The sequence below is a fragment of the Salminus brasiliensis genome, chromosome 19 (genome assembly GCF_030463535.1).
Source record: "Salminus brasiliensis chromosome 19, fSalBra1.hap2, whole genome shotgun sequence".
Classification (NCBI taxonomy): Eukaryota; Metazoa; Chordata; class Actinopteri; order Characiformes; family Bryconidae; genus Salminus; species Salminus brasiliensis.
In genome coordinates, this window is record NC_132896.1 from 24604017 (window position 1) to 24627701 (window position 23685).

At 39.2% G+C, this 23685-nt stretch overlaps 2 protein-coding genes across 2 annotated transcripts; one reads left to right on the forward strand and one right to left on the reverse strand.

Annotated features, from left to right (window-relative positions):
* The first annotated feature begins 340 nt into the window (after positions 1-340).
* On the forward strand, positions 341-6963 carry LOC140541497 (integral membrane protein 2A-like). Its single transcript, XM_072664162.1, has 6 exons — positions 341-555; positions 1203-1337; positions 2725-2922; positions 3217-3327; positions 3910-4054; positions 5081-6963. The coding sequence occupies exons 1-6, from the start codon at positions 484-486 to the stop codon at positions 5167-5169; spliced, it is 750 nt and encodes a 249-aa protein (XP_072520263.1). The 5' UTR covers positions 341-483; the 3' UTR covers positions 5170-6963.
* Positions 6964-11835: 4872 nt separating this feature from the next.
* gpr174 (G protein-coupled receptor 174) lies at positions 11836-23060 on the reverse strand. The gene is made up of 2 exons (XM_072664161.1): positions 22789-23060; positions 11836-13572 (listed from the first exon to the last, which is right to left on the reverse strand). The coding sequence occupies exon 2, from the start codon at positions 13337-13339 to the stop codon at positions 12341-12343; it is 999 nt and encodes a 332-aa protein (XP_072520262.1). The 5' UTR covers positions 13340-13572; positions 22789-23060; the 3' UTR covers positions 11836-12340.
* Positions 23061-23685: the final 625 nt, after the last annotated feature.

Here is a 23685-nt window from a genome sequence, read left to right on the forward strand (position 1 = left end):
ATAGGGTTATATGGCCTTAATGTTTTTGTTGTGTTTTTAGCATAAACATGACTTTTGTTAAATCTGGATATTAATTAAAGTTGCCCTAGGATGGAAAACTGTAAAACTTTTCTTGACCACATTTTTTCCTCTCCTCTGTGGTATTGTGTACATTATTTTCAGATATTTACGTTCTGGTATTTTTTGCATTAAAAAGGTGCTTTATGTTCCGTCGCTGTGTAGGGGCTAGGGGAAGTGAACAAGGGCGCCTGGTTGTTGATTTAGACTCGCCCACAGCGGTGCCTTAGCGCTCCTTATATGGCAAACACGAACCGGAACCCGATCCCATGGAATTGCAAACAAAAGTGCGTCACTCAGCGGAGAGAGACCATCGATAGACGGTGTTTTAGTATCGTAGGTAGAAGCGACATCTCGAAGAGTGGGGAAAACATCTTCGCCTCATTTCTAGCTATAGCTATATCAAGACGCCTTTTATCTCCCGCCATGGTAAAGATAGCGTTTAACTCCGCTCTGGCGCAGAAAGCTCTGGGGAAAGAGGCGCTTGTCTCCGAAAAGGTGAGAGACTGTGTTGCTTGCAAGGTTGCAGTGCACGGGCCTAACCGGCGGCTTTAGCCAGCACGCAGTCCACATACACCAGATCCTATTACTCCAGACTGCATTAGCTACTAAATCTCACACGTCTGAGTTTTCCTGGTCTGCGTTTAGAGGTGGAGGGGCTTTCGGCAGTGCAGTATCACAGATGATGGCAGTCCGAGCAGGACAGAGAAGATTAAGCCGTTTTTTTTTTCTCGGTCATCCATTTTAAAACGCTGCCAGCTGTTGCAGTGACGAGCAGCTGAAGTACACGAACCGAGCGACCCGTTCATGGCAATGTTGGCTAGATAACCACTTAGTCCAGAGTTTATGATGCAGTGTTTAAAATGCTGCCCATCACCGTGTTTGTCTGTTCTAGCTCCATGTTGTTTCAGGTCTGTGTAATGTGAGCTGGCGCTGGCTTTGCTCAGGACGCTCAAGTTTGCGTCTTTTTTGTGCAGCTTCTTGTTCTGATTTCCAGCCCCAAGAGACTTGGATCAAATTTAAGGTGGAATTGGACAAAGGCACTATTTAAGCTTCGTTTGTAGATATGATGATACCTTGACACACGTGTGTGTGTGTGTGTGTGTGTGTGTGTGTGTGTGTGTGGTGTCGGTCTTAATGCGTAGGACCCAGAGACGGGCTCCGTGTACAGCAACGAGAGCTCCACAGGCCGCTGTCTGCTCACCCTGCTGGGTCTGGCCTTCATCTTATCGGGCCTCATCGTTGGCGGTGCCTGTGTGTACCGCTACCTCACCCCAAAGGTACGTATGGTTAACTGATCGGTTTAGCCAGGCTGGGTCAGACATTAACGTTATATAAACCTTAAAAAAACCCTCTGTATATGTAAATAACATCTGTTTTAAATGCTTGGACTGCATAAATTGAGAGATAATTGCTGTATTATGTTTAGAGAGTAACTTGCCATGCTGTCTTGTGATTGGTGGATTAAGGTTATATTTGGGGTCAGCATGGCCGGATATTCATCAGTGACCTAAGGAACATTGTGAAGTGTTGACAAACTTAGACAGGGTGAATGAAGTGCTTTAGTGGGGCTTTTTCACAATATTACCTTGCTTTTTACAGTAATCCTTATATGATCTTATATCAAAGCGTTTAATCTTCCTTGCATTGCATACAAAAAGTCAAAATGACCCTAATTAGAAACTGACATCCTGGATTTTTTTATGAGACAGTAATATATGGTTCTGCAGAATACGTTACTGAAAGTGTTTGTGCGGTGGATGTCCCTTTAGGGGCGCTGTAGGGTAAATTTAGGCTGGTAAAAAGGGGGGAAAGGAGATAAAAGTTGGTGTTTCTCCAATCTACAGAATCCATGTGTCTTATTTCAGTAATTTATCAAGTGTGTTAAGTGTAGTGTAGTGGGACATCTACTGCACAAACATTCAGTAACACATTCTGCAGAAAGATCTGTTACAATACTGTTCAATTTTTGAATAAAAAAAGGTACATGATCTGATGCTTGTTTTACTTGTTATGTATGTTTGTGGCTGATATCTGGGTTCAAGAAGTTCTAAAACTGTGCAGTGTTATTCTGACAAGGTTGTAAACCTTATCTGGCCTGTATTTGCTACTGGTAATGGGGTCATTATTGTGGAAATCGATGAATACATATTAAAGTTTCAAATACTTGGATGTTTTAATTTGCACTTCAAATAATATCATGCATGAAGGTTTTTTTAAAGTGTTCTGAGTGAGTATTTGAGGTAATGTTGAGCATTTGGTGCCCCCTGTTGTATGCAAAAGTAACTACTAATTGAATAAAGCTGCCACTGGTGACCTTTCTTTCCAGAATGAAATGTAAATAAATGTGGTGCTCTTTTTAAAAAAAAAAAAAAAAAAAAAAAAACATCTCTGCTTTGTGGTTTTGTTTTGCGTCTCAAAACGAGTGCTGTAAACTTTGGGAGAACGATGAGCCCTAACTGCTTGCTTGAAGAACTGTGACCACTTGTGGTTTTATGGCTGTGGCAAGTAAGGGAAAAGTCACACCTAGTTTCGTCTTCCCTTTTGTTTTTGAAAACAAACCGAATTGCCCTGTGAACAAGCCACTCCATGGAACTCATGGTTCCTGTTTTCAGTTCAATTTGGCCCAGTGTGTTTTGCTGTAATGTTGCTGGTTTTGCTGTGCAGAAACTGTATCATGGCTCCATGCAATTCACCGAGTTGGACAGTGCCGATATGCCCATGGATGTGGAGGCCCGTGAGCCGTACTACCTACCCCGTATCGATGAGGATGTGGAGATCCGTGACAACGTGGCCATCATTAATGTTCCTGCCCCTCGGTTTGGGGAAGGAGACCCAGCTTACATTCTGCATGACTTCAAGAGGGTAAGAACTGCAGTGACATGAGCAAATTGAGATACAAGAAATGAACTGAGGCCGAGAGTAATTTGGCTTTGATCTGACTGGAAAGGAAGCCATCAGCAGATGCTTGATCTGTAGGGGCCTACGTTTTCTCCATCCAAACGTGTGCGGCTTTGTTTTCTTTAATCATGCTTTCATACCTGTATTCAGTAATCAGCGTGCACATGATGTGGATTGCAGGAAAATGTGCTAATCCAGACAGTGTTAACAGTTCACTTGTATTTACTGTAATCATTGCTGTACCTCCTCTGCAAACAGAAGCAGACTGCGTACCTGGACCTAACCCTGAGGACATGTTTCGTGATCCCACTAAACACTTCAGTGGTCATGCCCCCTCAGGACCTCATGGATCTGTTCATGCAGCTCATGGTGTGTATAGAGACTCTGTCTAGAAGCCTTTTTTGCCTACACATACAGTAGCGCACTTGATTCTGACACATTGCATGAAGTAGGCTAATGGATAATAACAGCAGATCATTAAATAAGGCTTCGCTGCTTTTGGACCATAAATGTTTGTGTAGCGTACTGACCGTGTACCATGAAAAAAGAATAAAACTGTAGAACAGTCATAATCCTCCGAATAAGCAGTTTTAATTGATTATTTTGGATGGCCATTCTTGTAGTACCCCTAAAATAAAGGCTAAAAAGGTTCATTACTATATGGCCATAGAAAAAAACTAAGTTACCATGTTTGAGTGTGAAGAACCTTATTAGATGTTTAAAGAACAGTAATTTTATTAAGATTCTTGACCAGTTTAATTTATTCATCACTTTTACAAGCATGGTTCTTTATGAAGTATATAAGTGTTTTTTCTGTGAAATTGCTTAAATAAACTTTTACCGCACTTCTATTTTTAAAATAGTTTGTGTGTAACCCTATATAACGTATGTATCTCGCCAGAGCATCTAGGACTTTAACACTAGTTTTGTGTTTTTTGTGTGTCTGGTCAGTCCGGCTCTTACAAGACCTATTTGGTGCATGAGGATCTGGTGGTGACCGAACGCATCGATGACCTTGCCCCACTGGGTTATTACATTTACAACCTGTGTGAGGGCAAAGCCACATACAAGATGCAGCGTCGCAGTGAAATTATGGGTAAATTTTTATTTCTTTTTAAAGTTTTAGTTATTTGTTGCCCTTTTTAATATTGCATTTGAATAAATATGTATTTTAGGCCAACTTGAAATGCTGCTGTAATAGCAGGCATGTCCGCATCAGACTGCAGAAACTGCTGAATTGGATATCTGGTGAAAAAAAAAAAAAAAAAAAAAAAAAAAGAAAGAAAGAATGGAACCAATTCTGCAACAAATCTAGTCTGAAATAGCACTCACTCGCGTGGTCTAAGGTCGTCTTTTTTCAAAACTTCTTTCAAAGTGTATTTTTTGCTGTGGGGTGTTTGAGTAGCATTATCATGATGGCCTACTTTTAGGTGCTCATCTTTTTAAAGGAGTAGGTCAGTGAAAAATCATATTGATCTAATTCATCACTTATCCCAGATGCAAAACATGTTTGATGTCTAATGGGTGCTTCTTTAGTTTACAGCAGGAGATGCTGGGTTAACAGTTCTAACGAACACTGGACTTGCACTGTCACTAATCTTGGTAAAAACATGCCATAATCTTAATTGAGTCACTTCAAAAATGTTCAAAATATATATAAGAGAGTCCTTTATTAGTCCCGCAGTGGGGAAATTCCCACATAATGTGTGAAGTAAAAAAAAAAAATCAGCATAGAAAGTCCTTACTACTTTTCAGATATCTCTGATTACACGGTTTGTAATGAAAGTTGCAGTTGATCAGTGTTTATTAAGCACGAACAATATCGATATTCTTTTCTAAGCATATTGTGCATCACGATAACACAATTGATCACTAAATGGCATGATTTGTGTGTGCAAAACAAACAAAGATCTGATCTGAGCAGGTTGAGCTATTGAGACGAGATTGGAGACTATACGTTTCTGGAGGGGTTAGTTGAACATGTCTCGTTCCAAATTGAACAAGAAAACCTCAAACATGCCTTGGCTGGTTGACCTAAATGGTCAACGCCAACTGATGGTTGATCTAGCATGAATTTGATTGTCTGTTACTAATTAACTATTACCGCTTACGCCCGCTACAGGCATCCAGAAGCGCTCTGTGGAGGAGTGCTTTAAAATCCGTCACTTTGAGAACAAGTTTGTTACTGAAACGAAGATCTGCCGAGCCTGAGTGAGCAGGAAGTCAGGAGGGGACAGACACGACGACGGGGGAGTCTCCTCCCCCTCCCCCCAGCATTACAGGGGAGGGTGAGGTGAGGTGAAATGAGCTGAGAGAGGGAGGGACGGAGGGAGAGCTGAGAGGAAAGGGCCTGTCTTCCAACTCCTGCTGTAGAGCTTAGCTTAGAGTGGTGTTTTGTATTACCGAGCACAAGCAGACTCTTCTCTTCTCCTTCTTAGGGCCTAGTGATGTAGATCTCCTAGAGCATTTCATGTGATTTCTTACAGCTTTGCCACCATACACTATGATTCCCATAGTTTTTTTCAGTGCATTGGTTTGGTTTTATGTTTCCTGTACTAGTCAGCCTCTATTTGTGAATGAAGGTTTGTGTTCTATCCTAAATATCTTGTGCCAGACATTTCGACCTTAATGCATTTTGACCTTGATTAATGCAGAAGTGAGTATTACTACTGAAGCACACAGTGACAAGCCTGTCAGTCTAGCGTGTATGTTACTCCCGAAATGTCCTTTCCTGCTTTTAATCACCACTCAGTGTACAAGTACGCCTGTGATGTCTAGCACACTGATGAGGCATAGGCTTTTTTAAACCATTCCTTTGGTGTTCAATTGTATTTAAGTAACTGAACATATCCTGTCACTTCAGCATGTCTGTTGGTCTTACAGGGTCGGAGGTACTGTATGTAGCATTTGCTTATGAAACCTGTTCTCAGAAAGCCTGTTTTCCTGCTGAGATATATACGGTTCAAACCGCCAACAGACATGAGTTCTTGAGGGCCAAATTTTGGCTTAATAAATTTGTATGAACCAAACTATGTCACTATGACACTTTACGATTTAGAGCGTTTAGAGGTTCAGACTGTAGGCAGTTTCCTGGCCTGACGATGTGAAGAAACGTATGAAGTTCTTAGCTCAGCAGTACGGGGGGGGTTTCTTAGCGGTTTCGGATGCAGAGCGGTCTAGCCTGGCCGTCTCTGTCTGGTTCCCTCGGTCTCCTCTCATCTTGTGAGCTCCAGCTTGTGGCTTGTCTGTCACTGGCTGCCTCACGTCTTTACCCCCTAGCTCTTTAACGCTGCTGAGACCAGTGGTGTGTTAACAATCACTCTACTGATCAGCTAATTGTTCGTTCCTTCTTAATTTTTGAGAAGGGCTTATTGATGTGTCACTCATCCTGCAGCAACAGGATGCTGCAATGCGATGTAAACGTCAGAACTAATCTACCAGCAGGTTTATTTTCTGAATTTTGTTTCCTAATGGTGTGGTGAGGTTTCAAAAGCCCTGACTTCTCTAATTACTTTTAGAGCAAGGTTTTGGACTGAAGAGCATATTTGGCCTCAATCAAGAACCTTGATTGGCAGCTGGCACACAGACAGGTCTTGCTGAATATCTCTGGTTGCAGTTCAGTGTAAACATGCATTTGCTCAGTATTACTGTAAATATCCCTGAAGCCGCTGCACCTGCCTCTTCCACATGGGTTTTCCCTTGTAACATTTGGTTAACTCTAGTGAAATCCCACAGGGCACCATGTTTCTTTGTTGTTTTTGGAATCTCCTGCATTGTGAAAAAAAGGGAAATGAGGATAGTGGAAAGCTTAGGAGTTTGACCGCTGCTCAAAGAATGACAATCAAAACTGGAGCCTGTGGGCGTCTTTCTGTTTTGTTACAATGCGGAACAGGCCTGAAAGATGCTGGACCGTAGTAAAGAACGATGAACTACTGTTGTGTTAAATTGCTGACTGAAACTGACTTTGTGCATCGTCAAAATAAAACTGCTTTTCTTTAATTAAAACAGCCTCTTTTTGTTTTTATTTTTTCCTTGTCTGCTGCTGTAATCACAGCATAATGTTTCTGCTAAATAATTGTAGAAGTGTTTATGCAAGATTAGTTCATGGTTTGTATTTACAATCATGAACATTTTTGCAAGCAAAAAAAAATGTAGTTACCCCCAAGTCTAGTAAATTGATTTGAGTGCAGATATTTAGTTTGAGCCACAAGAGGTTTGTTTAGAAATGTTTACATGTAAATTTGAGAAGATTGTCTGTGTCAAAAGTGGCAAATTTGCTCTTCACCCCAAGTAGAACAAAATATACACTCCATGTCCAAATGTTTGTGGACACCCCTTCTAAAGAATGAATTCAACTACTTAGTTACACCCATTGCTGTCAGATGTGCAAGTGCAAATGCACATGCACAGCACTTTTCGAGTCCCTGTATCAGGGTATTGCCAGTGAAATGGGGCTCTCTGGAGCAGATAAACATGAGCCTATGGACCCTTATTGAGCTGTGGTGCAGTTGAACTGTGTTCTCTGGAGTAATGGCTCCCACTACTTTTGTGATGAGGTTGGGTGGTAATCGTCAAACCTTTGCATTAACGCATTTGTCTCTGAATGCAATTAAATCCATACAGCGTTGCTCCAAAACCTAGTAGTCTCTTTACTGTGGAGTAGATGGTTACTCCAACAACAGCAGGATAAGAAAAGGAAAATAAAACAAATATTTCAGACGAAACCATGACTGTGCTGGTGTTCCAATATAAATGTCCATAAAGTGTGTCGCTGTAGTGCAGCCATAACCGCTCTGACCTGTCGAGACTTGAACTCCAGACGGCATAGCCAAGTGAACTTTTTCAGCAATTTGTGCTGCAGTAGTTCTTCGTTCCCCACGCACTTTACTGAGCCTTGGACGTGTGTGACCCTGCTGCTGGTTTACCAGTTGTCCTTCCTTGGAGCAGCACCTTTGGTAGGTAGTACCTCTTGCTTTATCTCACACACTTACACTTAACATCTAATTTGTGTCAGGAAAAAAAATGTAAATATCTGAAAAGGCCTACCATAATAAAAATCAAACATTTATATATTGCCATGGTGACACTGCTGTCTCTGAATGACTCACACTTCTGATCAGCAGAGTGTTTTCCAAATATAAGAGCAGGATGTTCTGTAACAGTGTATTAAAAAAAAGTAAACCTGGTCTTTAGTCGCCAGCAGCTGTGAGCAAGTTAAGCATATTCAAAAGCTGCATTTTCTGCTGTTCTCCACCCTGAGGAGCGTTTTTAAAATCTCAGTTTGTGTAGACGGCTGAAACATGAGATACTGTATATTTAGATATATATAGAATATATATCTATATATATATATATATATATATATATATATAGAAATATATATAGAAACTGTATATTGGCATGTCTAGCTCTCACTGCAATCTTCTATTACAGCCACCAGAGGGTAGGTAAACAATATGGGTGTGAATTCTGTGGCTTACAGGCTGCTCAATCATCAAGGAAACACAGTATCTTTGATATGAAGCACTAAAAGCTGTTCAGCTGCTAGCTGTGCTCCCTTTTCTTTGATAAGGTCACAAATATACAGATAAGATTGCAATGAGAATATAAAAAGATGGCCAAAATGTAATTCTTCCACTTTTCTGGTTATAACTTGAAGCTGAGTGAATTTACTAAGTCTGTAAGACATCGTACACTTAGTGCTGCGCTTCTAATTCTGGTATTGATGTCTCCAGAAAGCTTTGCCGTTGGTTTTGCAGAGTGCAGTATGCAGGAGTGCAGCCAGCACGCTCATGGTGTGTTCTGGCGGGAGCGTGCTGATGGTGGTTATGTGGCAATAACTTTTCATGACAAGGCCACTCCAGGACGTAGGCTTTTCTCTGAAGGCTGGCCAGCACTTTCTTGTTAATAGACTTCATGCAGAGCCCTTATTGCTCTGATTTCGTATGGGCCGTGCCAAAGCACTTGCCTCAACAGCAGAGTGAGGCTAGTAGAATGTTATACCTGGGTCTCACACTAGAACCTGAGCAACAGTAGTGCAATAAATAAATGAATAAAAATAGATATGAATAAAATAGATATTTATATTATATTTATATTTATTAAATATATTAAATTATTAAATTATTTATATATATTTATATGATATTGATAAAAATATATTAAAAATATATATAATTTGTTTTCTTTCTTTTTTTCCATTTATCTCCTTCAATTCATGTACAGACTCAAACACACTGAGACAAACAGAGATAAAAGCTTTAGATGCCCAGAGGGTTTCTTTATCTTACTCTGAACCCACCACAATGAATCATATAAGTGGTTTCTGTTCTCATACTAATTCTGCAAACTATCAGTGGTATAGCTCCTGGTATTAACAAAAGCCAAAAGACGTGAAGCTTAATTAGTGCTAATCTTGATACAGCACAGCAGGGGAGAATGGGGCACGTACTTACACTAGGTAAAATGCAACATTTTTAAGTTAAGAATGTGCTTTTGGTCATTGTCACATATTCTTATTGCAGTATTATCTGTGAATGTTCACAGCAGATCCTTCTCCAAATTCACCCTGAATACCTATACTGAGTTTTATTTATTTATGAGTATTTCTGGATCAGGCCAAGCCAATGTGTAAGACGCATTCAAAACTTCACTTCAGCGAGTGGTGTGAGACACATTTGAGCTATGTTATAGCAGTGTAAAGCCTTCGACAACTACAACTCCTGCCCATGCAGTACAAAAATATTTCAGTCATTTTCCCATTAGCATAGACTGCCGAAGCTGTTGGCTTCCCCTAGGTTTGAAGAAATGGATTTGCATATTTTGTCCCGCACAGAAATGGGATTTCAGTCTGACTAACCAGAGATGCATTTGACTACCTAGTGAAAAGGCATGTGATTAAAATCTGATCAGGATACAACCCAGATACTAGTCAAGTGAATTGACCATGTGTAAACAAGATCTTTAAGCCTCCCAGTAAATTAGCTTCTATAATCTATACTGCTCTGGATAAATGTAAAAAGGTATAAGCAGTGTAAGCAGAGATGAATCTACTCTAGCATAAATGTACTATAGATAACATACAATATATTCCTATGTTGGCTCTTTTACTTTGTGCTCAAAGAAATAATCTGCCAGTGTCTAACACAGCCTCTTTTCTGTAATCACATTTATTTCAGTGCAGGTATTTTTCTGCTTTTGATTGGGTCAAATAACACTTTTTTTTTTTTTTTTTATTGAAGTGCTTGTGTTTGTGTTGTTTAATTAGACATTTTACTATCTGTTACAACTACCCTACTTTTACAGTAAAGCCTGCCTGTGTGGTAAGTTGTGAACATTTAATCCACTTTCACCTGAATTGTTCATAAACAGTAGGTGTTGGAAACTAGTTTTTCTTTTTATTTGTTGCTGAGATGTGTGTGTTGCTTGTGTAAAAATATCATTCATCTTGATAAATTCATCTTGAAATCATTTATCAAAAAAGAAAATATTTTAGCATGTGTCTCAATCTCTCTCAGTTTCAGAAGTGTGAGAAGTTTGTTGCTTTTTAAAGGCTCTGTATATGATTTCAATTCAGCATACTTTGTGTTAAATTCAGCAAACATTTCCTCACGATTTGCTAGCTCTCAGGTCTGTTGACATGCTGGAAAAAAATCCTGGTCAATCCTGGCTCTGTAAATGGAAACACAACGCTTGTGTACACTGCCTTTAAAGCAAGATGGTTCAGCATGAACACTTTCATTGGGGATTGTACGGTTCATTTACATATTTGACTATATGATATCTCTTTTAAAGCCTGTGGTCGAAATGCGTGTGAAAGGATTACAAGACTGAAGTTTGGTATTTGGTGTCTTTTACGTTATTGCATGCTGTTGGTCACGTCAGACGTCAGCCACTCCCAAGCTCTGGACAAATGTCAGTTCCCAGACAATTACTTGTAAATGTATAGTAAATTTATAGTAAATGTATGCAAAGCATCAATAATTGAAATGCAGTTGCAGTTGGAGTACTGTGCTCAGGCAGCTAAGCAAACAGAATTACAAGACTATTTATCTGGGCAGTAAGTGTGTTTTTGCATGTAAAACACTTCAGAACTTTACAGTAAATGCAAACACACATTAATGCAGAAAAAATGTTAAGATGTTATTTTAAAATGGTCATTATCTTCTTAAATAATTTAGTTAGAAGTACTAAGGTTTGGTTAATTAACACTTAATTAAACACTGTTTTTTATTTTTTTTATCAGGTAAAGGATGACTATATGCTCACTGTGAATAAAGCTGATCTGCAACCAGGAGAGATTTAGAGATGGTTAGGCAAATACATTGACATGCATACATACAAATCACTGCTTAATGGCGTGTTGCAAGTTGAATTTATTCTAAGATTCATCCTAGTGTTTGTTTTTCTAAACAAATGCAAAATAGGTGCCTCAGTACTTTGCAGAGAACTGTATGTTTTGGGTGTTATTCATTTTTAGGCTTTGGTTTGTTTTAATAGTACCTCAGCAATTCTCCAAATTCTCTTAGCAGTTACAGTTTTTAGAAGTGACATTTCTGAAGTATAACATTCCTAACTGACTGACATTTGTGTGCAACATTTTTGTTGTACCAATACTTTTATTTATTTCTTTGAACAGTGTTGAGACCCTTTTATGAGACACATTTGCATGCTACACTCTTGTTTTGCAATGAATTGCAACACCTGCCCATTTCACTTTCTTCAGAAATAGTGCACTGTTACAGGAAGCAAGACCTTCCCTGAATTTAAGCTATATTTAGCTGTGTAGTCCTCTTAAAAACGGTCTGTTTGTTTTTTGCTTCATTTTTCTTTGGTCTGTGTGTCCCTCTACACAAAGCAAACATCACTGCAACAGTATTTGATATGAAATTAGTGTGTATTTGTATCAAGCTCTGTTGTATTTATTGGTCACATTTTAGATTTCAGCTTTGCAAAATCTTTACATTCCCCTCATTTGCAAGATTAGAGGCTCTGTACCGTTTCTTTTTTCTGAAGCGTTCACATTGGCATATTTGTTCACTCTTTTGTCATCAAAAACTTTCGTTAATATGTACACTTACATCTGTGGCCCATTAGGACCTCATTCATTCATAAATACTCTTCATCTGCTATTTTACACTACTAAGTTCACAGTGCACAATTCTTATCTTAAGAGCTTCCCCATAAGTAATTCATTGTCCCATTAAGGGACAGTGACTATGGGAATAAAAGTAAAGGGCTTAAGGTGCCCTTTTTCATTTATATATGTTCAAGCTTAGTCTGCAGGCTTCTGGGGGTCTTACCCTCAAAAGCATTGACTACAGGAGGTATGTCCCAAGGTCTTTGCTATCACTTATGAAGATGAAGTCTTCAGACTTTGCCCTCATTCTTTTTGCTCGGACTGCAGTGCCGTGGCCTCGGTCGTCATGGAGGAGATCCTGCGGTGCAAATGGAAGCTTTCCGGCAGCTCTGGCCTGGAGAGTCGTCGCTTGAACTCATCGGTGGTGAAGTAGTACATGACCGGGTCCAGGCAGGAGTTGAAGCTGGCCAGGCACAAGGTTATAGGATGGGAGCGGAGGATGGCGTTCTTGAACGTGCAGCTAACGTTCGTGTTGGACTTGGCCAAAAAGTCCAAGGGGAAAGTGATGTGATAGGGCATGAAGCAGATTAGGAACACGCACGCACAGCTTAACACCATCTTGAGTGCTTTGCGCTTTTCTCCAGCGTCTTGCAGGATGCAGTTCTTTTCACGCAGGCTGGCAGCGGTTAACCATGTGCAGGTGAGGACCACACCTATTGGCAGAAGGAAACCTGTGATCTCTGCAATGGAAACAAGAGTCACTCCGCTAGCCATGGACAGAGACACCATCGGTAGCTCTGAGAAGCAGATCCGTTCACCAGAGGAGTTTTTTCTCAGCAAGGGGAAGGGCAGACAACCAATACACACAATGAACCAGCCCACTGCACACCAGCTCCTGTCCCGCCACCTTTTTGTGGCATTGTAGTGCAGCGGGTAGAAGATGAGCTGGCAACGTCTTACGCTAATACATGCCAGGAAGTAGATGCTGGCGTACATGTTCACATACTTCAGGTAGAAGCAAAACATGCAAAGAGGGTGTCCAAAAGGCCAGGATTTGTTCAGGTAGTAATATATGCGCCAAGGTAATGAAAGCACCTGCAGCAGGTCTGCGATGGCCAGATTGATCATAAAGATCACTGCTTTCTTCGTCTCTTTCACATATGCATGGAAAACCCAGAGCGCCAGAACATTACTGATCAACCCCGGGACCAGGATCACGGTGTAGATGATTGCGTAGGTGTAATGCTGGTAATCTCTTATAGCTTCCGGTGTCGTTTCGTTTTCACATATGCTTTTATTCATTTTCCTCTCATTTGTCCAGATCTGATGGATTGTCCTGAAGCTCTGAAAGTCGATCCTTATTTGCTTACCCTGAGGTCATTCTGGAATAATGGTAGAGCTCCTCAAGGCACCCTTTTCCTCGTGAATTCAAGCATATGATCCAAACTCGTCTTGTGCGATGGTACAAATTAAAGCCACGCATTTTCATCAGGTTGTCATCCAGTTAGGATGCTTTCACTTTGGTGTATCCAGTCCTGAAAGACAGCACACAAACAACAGTGGTTAGGAACAGTAAAACTTAGTGGGTAGGCTCGCAATTCATCTGGGTTAAAAGATACTGTAAGGTATCCTTTGGCAACATGATTTGCATTACTGGTGAACATGTAACAGCTGTGCTATTAGTCTTTAAAAGAGCATAAAAGAACCGGTATAACTGGCTGAGACATTTGTTTGCATCTTTTTTGCATATTCAAAGTAGAAACAAAACGGAAACGCATGCTGAGCATGGGTTTATATTCTTACACACATTTGCTCAAACAGTTGCTTCAGTGTGCCAAAGTCATGATTCCCTCCAACCTAAAGGGGATTTTGTATTCTGTGAAATGAGGCTGCAGTTAAACATTCATTCCTCAATCAAACCAGACATTGCAAGTCAAGCTTAAGCTTAGGCTTAGAACAAGATCAGAAGTTTAGCATTTTCTCCATACTGGAGAAATGCATGTTCACAATACACAATTGGTGGGGCTAGTCTTTGGTCATAGAAGTTTGTAAACACACTTTCGCACCGCTGGCGGGATATAGGGTATTTAAGGGGCTAATGCAACTGGGAATAGTATTTTAGAAAAGTATTTCAGATCAGTGGGTCAAATAATAAAAGTATGTCATGTTAAATGTGTAGTGTTTTTATTAAACCCCTTAAATATTTCATTTAATCTTTTATGCATCCTCCACTCTTATATCGTTAGAGCCGCACACCTACTTTTAATACTACTTATATAGTTTCGTTCCGTAGTTCATAGTGCCAAGACATTTATTGGAATAATAATATCTTTTAAAGGGTTTAAAGGGTTAAAGACTAAGTTGTAAACATCCAACAGCTTTCTATCATTTTTTCACCACATGCTAACATTGAGTAGACGTTAGTTTGTACTCAGGTGGGCTGCAGTTGACTTTTAGCTATCTTTTAGCTGATTTTCCCATTTTCAGGCTTTCCGTTTGGCAGTTTGTGGGCTTAGAAAGTTAAAACGAGTGCAGTGCACTCATCCACCTACCCTTCACACCTCAGCATATGGGACTTTCCATTTTCACAGCTGTCTGCACCATATTGTTGCACTAGCTTGCTCTGCACGTGTTTAACAGTATGTTTGACAGTTGTGGTTGTGCTGAAATTGTACAGTGCCCAGACAAAGTATTAAAACAATGAAGACAACACAAAAAAAAATAGTAAAAAACATTTAAACTGGCAATATTTTACTGTATATTGTATACTAAGTACATAAAGACATTTAAGTACATAAAATGATCATATGAATTAAATTATCTTAGAACGTTTATGAAACAGATAAATTCACTTTCAAACTTCTTGATACAATTCTTACTTGTATACAGTCTTTTAGTTCATATTGTGTTATCCCTTACACAAAACTACAACCTGCAAAAATCTTATGTGTTCTCATTCAACATATATGCCTAAAACATGTTCCTTTATGTGAAACACACTGCCCTTAAAAATGACCAGTGGAGACTGGCATGACTCTTGGATTAAGCCTACACTAAATTGGAGTACTAGCAGTGAACCAGAAATTCTTTTTTGTCTGAGAAAGACTGCCCAGACACTCCTGCTAAAAATATCTTTAAGCTGCTTCAAGGTACACCTGAGTTCACAGGAGTTCAGTTGCACACAAAGCTTGTAACTTTTCCATTGCTGAATGAATAGGGCACAACGGTCACCACGTCCGATGCAAAGCATTGACTAGAGGAGCATAAAACTCTGGAGCTGAGATGAGTTTCCTTTGCTTTTAGTGGTCATGATACTACAAATTGAATGTAGATACCAGTATAAAGTGTAGTATCAGAATGCTTAGTACAAAACAATACTCTGGTAAAAAAAAAAAAATAATAATTAATTGATTTTTATTAATTAAGTACTTGTTTCCTGTTCATTAAGTAAGCTTTGTCAAAGGTGCCATTGGAAATTGTTAAAGTCTAGTTTTAGCCTTAATCTGGGTTTTGGAAACACAGAACGATAATTAGCCTACAGATTAACATTTTGAACCCTCGGTTTATTATTCTGTTATTAATCAGGATGCAAAAACTACTATGACCTCAGCTACTATTATTTGAAAAGCATGTCTTTGCCATTGCTGTCTTTGTCTTTTGTGGAGTGCAGCAGGGCTCTATTTTAGGGTCTAAACATTGAATAAACAGGTGTCAACCAACCTTTGTATATAACGTGTACATCCAGTCTACTACATTCTGAGTATCACTGTGCTACTAGTATTCACAACAACTTTGTGACTTTATGAGTAATGACTTTTATACACAGTGTATACACTCCTAAAGATTTAGATACTTTATGCATGTAATTCATGATGCTTTTCACTTGCTAAATGTGAATCTGGAGTTGGGAATGGATGACTAGTATCACAAATTATCTGAGAGGCAGAAGGTTAAAATATGAACACAGTTTTACTCCAACATCCGAAAAGCAACGCAAATACCTTCCCTAAAAGACGTGACAGATTGTACAGACTGTGACTGTGACAGGCTGAGACAGTACAGTAGCCTTGTATTCATCATTTCAATCCAAAAGTAATAGTTTGGTCAGAATTCAAACTAACAGGATTTCTCACTCACCTCAGATGCAGTCAATCAGCAAAGACATGTTTGATATCGGGTATGTGCTTCTTCAGCTTACATGGGGATATGCTGAGCTAACATAGCTAACAAACACTTGGACTGTCACCAATCTCATCCCATTATATCCCATGCTTCAAAAATATATGTAAAGAAGTTAAAACAACATTTAAGTAAAATGGCAAGGACAGACATTTATTCCACAAATGGAATGGTTAGTCAAAAGCCTGCACACTATTCAGCATTGTAAAGACGTTTATAGACTAAACTAAGTCATACCATGTTCTAAACTACATTAAAGTTTCCGTGTGAAATAATAATAAAGATCCAAATCTACAGATTCTAAGACAGACATTCTAAGTCCAGTGTTTGTTTGCAATCTCCAAATCATCTCATTTTGACAGGCTAAAGAAGCAAACTCCAGATACTAAACATGTCTTGGCTGATCTATTGCATCTCAGGGAACTTAAAAATCATAGTCATTTGAATTTTTTTTTTTGCTGAACTGTTCCTTTAATATGATGTTTGAGTGTAGAGCAAAAGTACTGCACTTTCCAAATAATTTAGAGAACACTAACATAGCCACCACCTCTGCATGTGAGCTAAGTAACCGCAGTTGAACCTGTTTCAGAAATATGATGTCTGTTAGCTATATTCATCTGAGTCATTTCTCTCTATCTCTGCTGTGCTGCACGTGCTGCCCTGTCTGTAACGGGTTCACATTTCAAATTGTTTAGGGTAAGTCGACCCGATTGGTCCGATCTCAAACAAGTATGAGTCGGGTTCAGACTTTACTTTTTATCTTACACGCAAACACACAAACATAAAATGACCATAAATGTAATTAGGCACTTTAACCATGAATGCACTGTGGAGTTAGACATTGCATTGCAGTTAGAAACAGTCCAGGACTGTTATTTTTACAGTGGAGTTGCAAGCATTCATTAAAAGGCTTATCAACACATTTTGGATGCAAAGCTGAAAGTCAACAACGAAACCGCGCAAATGATAAAGACCTGAAACTTTAGGCCCATGACGAGTCAAAAAAAAAAACAGTGGAATACTTAAATGATTTCTTGCCTGGTTAAATGGTTCTTCAAATCCAAAGAAAATTTATTGTATATGAATCCTTCAAAAAGGTTTTGTACAACACAAACATACATACATACATACATACATACACCTTTTTTCTTAGAGTGACTCTCTAAGACACTCAAGACAGATTGATTGGCAAGTGTAGGATTCACCCAAAGAAAGGCTTTTTGTTTGTCCAAAGATACACTGAAGGTAGCACAAGAAGATGTGCTACCTTCATCCACTACTTTTCATCAAAGTCAAACACACATGCCTTTGGTTGTTGGGAGTAGCAAATGTTCTGGGTCAGAAGGCAACAAGAAAACAAGCAGGAGGGTGAATTTGGCCTTTTAGGAGATTGATTTTGTAGACGTAAACTTACCCTGTGTCTTCCACAGAAGCATAGTCATGGATCAGTGACATATAATCCCTTCAGTTCTTGCTGTTCTTAAAAGAATTCTTAAGAAAGGTTCCTTATAATTACACATAAACAGGACTCTCACAACCAGCTCCATTCACTGATCCTTCCAGACATTATTGACAATGTAAAAGCTCAGATGTATCTTTAGCTTTTTACACTTTTTTATCTGTAGAGTTTGCTGTTTAAAATGTTCCGCTGACTTTCACAGATTTCACTGATCTTTTTGATGTTGTGGAAGGACTTTTTACATTCAGCTTTTGCAAGCATGGGCAGTGCAGTGTTAAGAGGAAGTGGTTGAAGTGGTATGTATTATATAGGCATTATGGCTAAAGAAAATTGGCTGCATTGACCAGGTGTGGGAGAGAAGCCTTTCTTAGTTGCTTCAGCTTGAGGCAGGATGTGGGGCAACATTTTAAATGACAGAAACCTGGAAGAGCAGCTTACTTCTTCATAGAGCATAGAGCATGTCTGTGTAAAGCAATACCAAGAACATGGGTGAACACATCACATTTTGGTTGCTGTTGTTCATAGAAATCATCCAGGGTACAGAACATCTCTGATTAAGAAATGTATTGTGATACCAAGGGTGGACCTTTGCCTACTTTTTTATTTATTTAACAATGACAGTTGATCAGTATGGTGCAATTTGGTCCAAAAACAGATTCACATGCCACAAATATAGTAGGGAGCAGGGAATAACCTAAAACATTTAGTTTTTTGCTTAATAATAATAATAATAATAATAATAATAATATTTAAGCAAGACTCATCATTATTTTAGCCAAGCAACTGACTCTACACAAATGTAAAACTTAATTCAATATACTGCAGAAACATATTTGAAGAATTTGTTAGCTGAGAAACAGGGGTGTCCAAATTTCTTTAGGCCTTAAAAACAGGCTATATTGTAGCTACCATTTTAGCTAGGTGTTCTGTGATTTATAATCAGTTGATTCAAAAGGGGAGTATGAGAAGATGACTAAAAACACTTTTATCTGTTTATCTGAGATTCTTGATGTATTGTTTGGGATTTGTTTGAATTCTACACTTTAGCAATGTTCAGCTGTGCTGTGCCATTCTTATGTTCTTCGATGGGTATCAAGGGCTTGGATGTGTGCCAGATTAATATCCTCCACACCATCACAGTAATTGTGGTGAATTCTGATCACTTAAAAAAAGCATTTGAAACTTGTCAACTATGAAGAAAAGATTGGAAACGTTGGTCTGCCTGATTTATCCCACACACCACAATCATACAGTGACATACAATGGCATTTCTGTTACTGTGGAAGTAAACTGATCCCCAAAAGGCATGAAGTTTAAGAAAATTTAGATTAGTTTGTTGTTTTTGTTTTGTACAATTTCAGAGTGAAAATAAGAAAGAATCACTATGCAAATGTTTGGACACCTCAAGAGATAAAAGAGACAATTTTAGAAATTCTACATAGACTTCTCCAGTCTTGTTCCAACAATTAGCAGCCATGGGTGCCTCTAAGCAGCATTAAAGTAATTGATGCATGTTTCTTCAGTGAGCATTAATAGAAATGATGGGTGTCAAGTTAAGGTCTGGAAAGTTAAGGCCAAGAAAACCTTCTAGAAAACTGCTCATACGATTGCTAGAACATCAAAACCATGTTTATCTGCAAAAGGTGTTAAGGAACATTTAGCAGATGTGGTCATGCCCAGAAACACCTGCACAAATATGACCTTCATTAAGAGTCATCAGAACAAAACTTCACTGTATTCAGTATTCAGTAACTTCAACAAAATTCAGTATTCAGAAATGTCTAACATCTAAACAATGCTGATGCCTTTTGGAAACAAGTTGTGTGAACTGAATAAGTTTTGGCCTCCAATGAGCAAAGGTATGTTACGGTCAGTGGAACAGGGAACATTTCACAGAAGGAAGAATGGATTCTATTAAATACCAGCACACTCAGAACATTACAGCAGGATAATGATCCTATACACACTTTAAGAGGTGCAAGCTGGGTTTTGGCTACTTTTGGCAACTTTATGCTATTTGGAAATCAGTTCATAAATTTCTGAAGAACTGGGTTGTCATTTTTACTGAACACTTACTGAAATTTACATACAAACAAATGCATATATAAAAGGCTTGTTCAAACAATCAACACTTTTTTTAGTTTTAAGTTTCTGTGAAATAAATCTAGCAAAAACACCCTTTCTGATAACTGATGCGGAGTAATCAGAGTAATCTCTAAAAGAGTGTCTCCATTTTCACAGGCATCACATTTTGATCACTTGCAAATACAGTGGGGGTATGCAGACCTGACTGGGCAGGGATGTATGTGTATATGTTATATTATAAAGTAGAAGTAAACAAATATAAATATTTAGATGTTAAATGTTGCAAGCCCTAAACTACACTGTAGGTCAGTCACTTCATTGCTGCAGATGATTGGATTCTTGTGTGTTACTATAAATTCACTCTTTATCTAGTTGGCTTGTTTGCATTGAAATAGTTCCAGTAGCCAGACTGCACTTTTACCTTTGCAAGCTGTTTTTCAAATGTAGATCATTCACACACCTGTTGAGCCACTGTGTACAGTGGAATGTAAAAATAGTTGAAATAATAATCTGGTTTAAATACAATATGATGGTCTCTACCACACATAGAAAATTGTTCTACTTATAATAAGGAACTGAAAGGCTTGACGTTGTGCAAAGGCACTGAATTAGGTTTGTATAGGCCTGTATAGGATGTATGATTTAGTTCTGTGCCCACCGGAAGCATGTGGCTCTATGCAGGGAAGCTTTTTTTTGTATTTGCTCTATGAATAGATTGCCTAGTAATGACTACAAGTTGGAAGACAAAAAAGTGATATGGGGAAAGGAGGGGTTGTCAGTTAACATAGTTTCTGATGTTGACCATGGCTGATGTAGTTTATACATTAAGCTGAAATGTACACTGGAATTGCTCTAATGTACACATCATACACTGATGTTAAGCCACTGTTTTGGGTGTTTTGAGGGATCTATCCTTTTCTTTGGTGGAGACAAACTAGAAAAGCTTGAGACGGCTACAATATGCAAGATACCATACTGCTCATGAAGTAATGTAGTGGGTTAAGGGGTGAGAAGGTTTGAGGCACTCATCATATCACCAGATAAATATATCATTGGAAACTTACGGGACTGTGTTGAAAATGTGTGAAGAAGAAAAGTCCAACCACTGTGGGATGTCTGTGGACTAAAGAACATGTAGGAAGCAGTGCATTTGGACCATGAACATATGACAAAGCATTGTGAGGCAGCCAGAGAACAAAATACTGATTTCATTGGTGAATACCAGGGCTCATCAGAGCTCCTTCTAAACATTTGGGTGTCCATGCAGTCCAGGGTTGTTTTATTGGTCAAACTGAAGTTAGTAAGTTCACACAAATTCATCAACATTAGATATTCTGTTAACACTTCACTAAAAGGTAGTGCTCACACGTTAAATATGTATATGACTCCTCTATAACCCTTCCATGACAGCTGACATAAATCAATATGAACATTTATATGAGTTGAAAGATTTGAAGGGAAATGTCTGCTATTGATGTCATTTTTTTTTTTTTTTTTTTTGAGGGTGAAGTGTAAAACTCTTAGCTAACACTTGATGCGCATGGGTTACACCAAGCAAAAATAACACTGCAGACTTCGCTTGCAGTGTTAAGGCTCTGCATGTCATTAAAAATGACCAACACACAAGAATCTAGAGATAAGCCAAGTCCTCTCTCTTCACTGTGGCTTATCGTGGAATTTGTAGCCTTGCGCCTTCTGCTTGTGCTCACATCTCAGTCCACATGTCATGTTAGAAGCTTCTTTCTTTAGCAACACGTCTTCTTTTATTATATTTCGTTGTGCATGCAACGTTTTGACAACCTCCTCCGCCCTATAATTCAGAGGTGATGTTTGGTTTAAGCAACAGAGCCGAGCTTTCTAGCATCCCAGGAGAGATGAAGGCTCTGGGAGACGGTCATAAGAGCTCTCCCTGATGGAAGGGACCCTGGAGAATACAGCTATCTGAAGAGATTGGATGTGGGGGAAAGAGGAGCCAGAGAGGATGTTTCGAGTGGACTCCAAGGAGCTGAGCTGCAGAAAGCCGCCAAAAACTTTCCCCCCTTGACCCAAAGGTTCAAAATGAAGCAAGAAAGGCCTCCAGATAGTTCTCAGAAAGAAAGTGCTCTATCCCCTATATCTCAAAGCGACAGCAAATAGTGTAGCATGGTTGCATCAGCATAATTCACACCCACATCTTGAGCACAAGAACTTCATGCCTAATTGGTTTGATTGAGCGGGTCTGTGGGAACTCCCATTGTCAAATGTGTCACTTTTGTTGGGGGTTTCTGAAAAAATGAATCACCTTTCTTTCCGTTCACGCTTCGATCGCTTGTTCTTAAATTGTTGCCATGGAATATGATACATGATTGTGAGGGGGGTTTTTGGTTGCAGATCTGGGTAACCAGTTGTAGTTTCCACCATCATGTGATAAGCTATAAGAGTAGGATTGGAAATCCATTTTGACACTGTAAGGACTGAGTCATCGAGCTTCGGCTAGGAAATGTGAGAAGTCAAAAAAATTGTGTTCAGTTGAATCGTTTAAGGAAATTAGTTTAAAGTAATGATTTTGAGATCAACATTTTGAATATCAAGACCTAATCAGGCTTGCCTGAACCATCAACACTGTAAAAGTAGCAATTAAGCCATTGATCTCTAGCTGTTTACTGTTAAGTGATCCATTATTGTTTGTGTGTTCTGATAAGTCTACCAGGTTATCACATTCCTGGCTAAAAAGAATTGCCCCAAGTCCTTAACCTCTGCCCACAAGAGGGGGATGGCTTTTCTTTTCAGCTTATCTTGCTAGAAGTAATGGGGTGGATGGTGCCCCCACATCTTCCCTGTTTCCTGGACAACGGCAGCATGCAGGCCGCGCTATCCCCCGCGGTACCCCACACTGCTCAGCAGTGCTGAATATTTAGAATTCTTCAGTTTTGGAGCAAAGTTTAGTCACGATCCCCCTCTGCCAGCATTGTCTTCCCGCAACCACATTTAATTGTCTTGGCTTAACAAGGCTTAACTGATGACTTTTCAAGAAAGAAAGATGTCTTACCTCATTTGTAATGGTGTGGACATGGGTCTCCTCTTTTCCAGAGGTTGGAGGGAAAATGCAGTGAGAGGTGACATCGGCCCATGTGATCTCCACCAGAAGTGTCAGGTCCTCATTCGCTCTCACTCGCTCTCCTCTCAGATTTCTCTCGATACGTTCCTTCTTTATGTCAGTTGTTTTCTTACTTAATCTATATTAGTTCCATCCACAGTCTTTCTCTGCTTTCTCTTGCTGCTTGTTACCTCACACTCACTTGTTTATCACTTCTGATAGAGTTTCCTCTCCCAGTGTGTGGGGGCGTGCACCAAGAGACATGACGCTCGGTCAAACTCTCCTACTTCTGCTATTTCTTGGTCCCCACTTCTTTTGTGCCTAAAAGACAAATGTGTCCTGTGGCCATTTGATGAACGGTTGAGAACAAGCTAATAAGAAGACTTCCTCCCATTCAGATCTGAGACTAAAAGTCATTAATCTAAGGGTTCCAGTCAAATTAAGCAGACTCTAGGGAGCAGTTCAGTATGTTATCTTTTGATTTGCAATAAAACATACATTTGTGATTCCTGTTTTCTGTTTTATCACAGTTTCTGCCTTGTTTGTTTGTTTCCTTGTTTAGTGAGGAATGTAGGGCTGATACTGCTCTCAATTTAGGTCAGTCCACAGGTTCTAAACTGAATGATTATACACTGGCAGTGAAAGATCCCAAATGTAATGTAATTAATATTGATTCAGTATACAGATACAACCCACAAAATCAAATAAAACAAAAAGAAGGCAGCAAAAAGTCTGTCAGTATTTTGTAGGTCCTCTTCTGGCCTTGCTAACTGCCTGTCACTCATACACTCATACATTTATAACTTTCTCTCATCATTATGACGATTTCTTACACATTGCTACCCACAC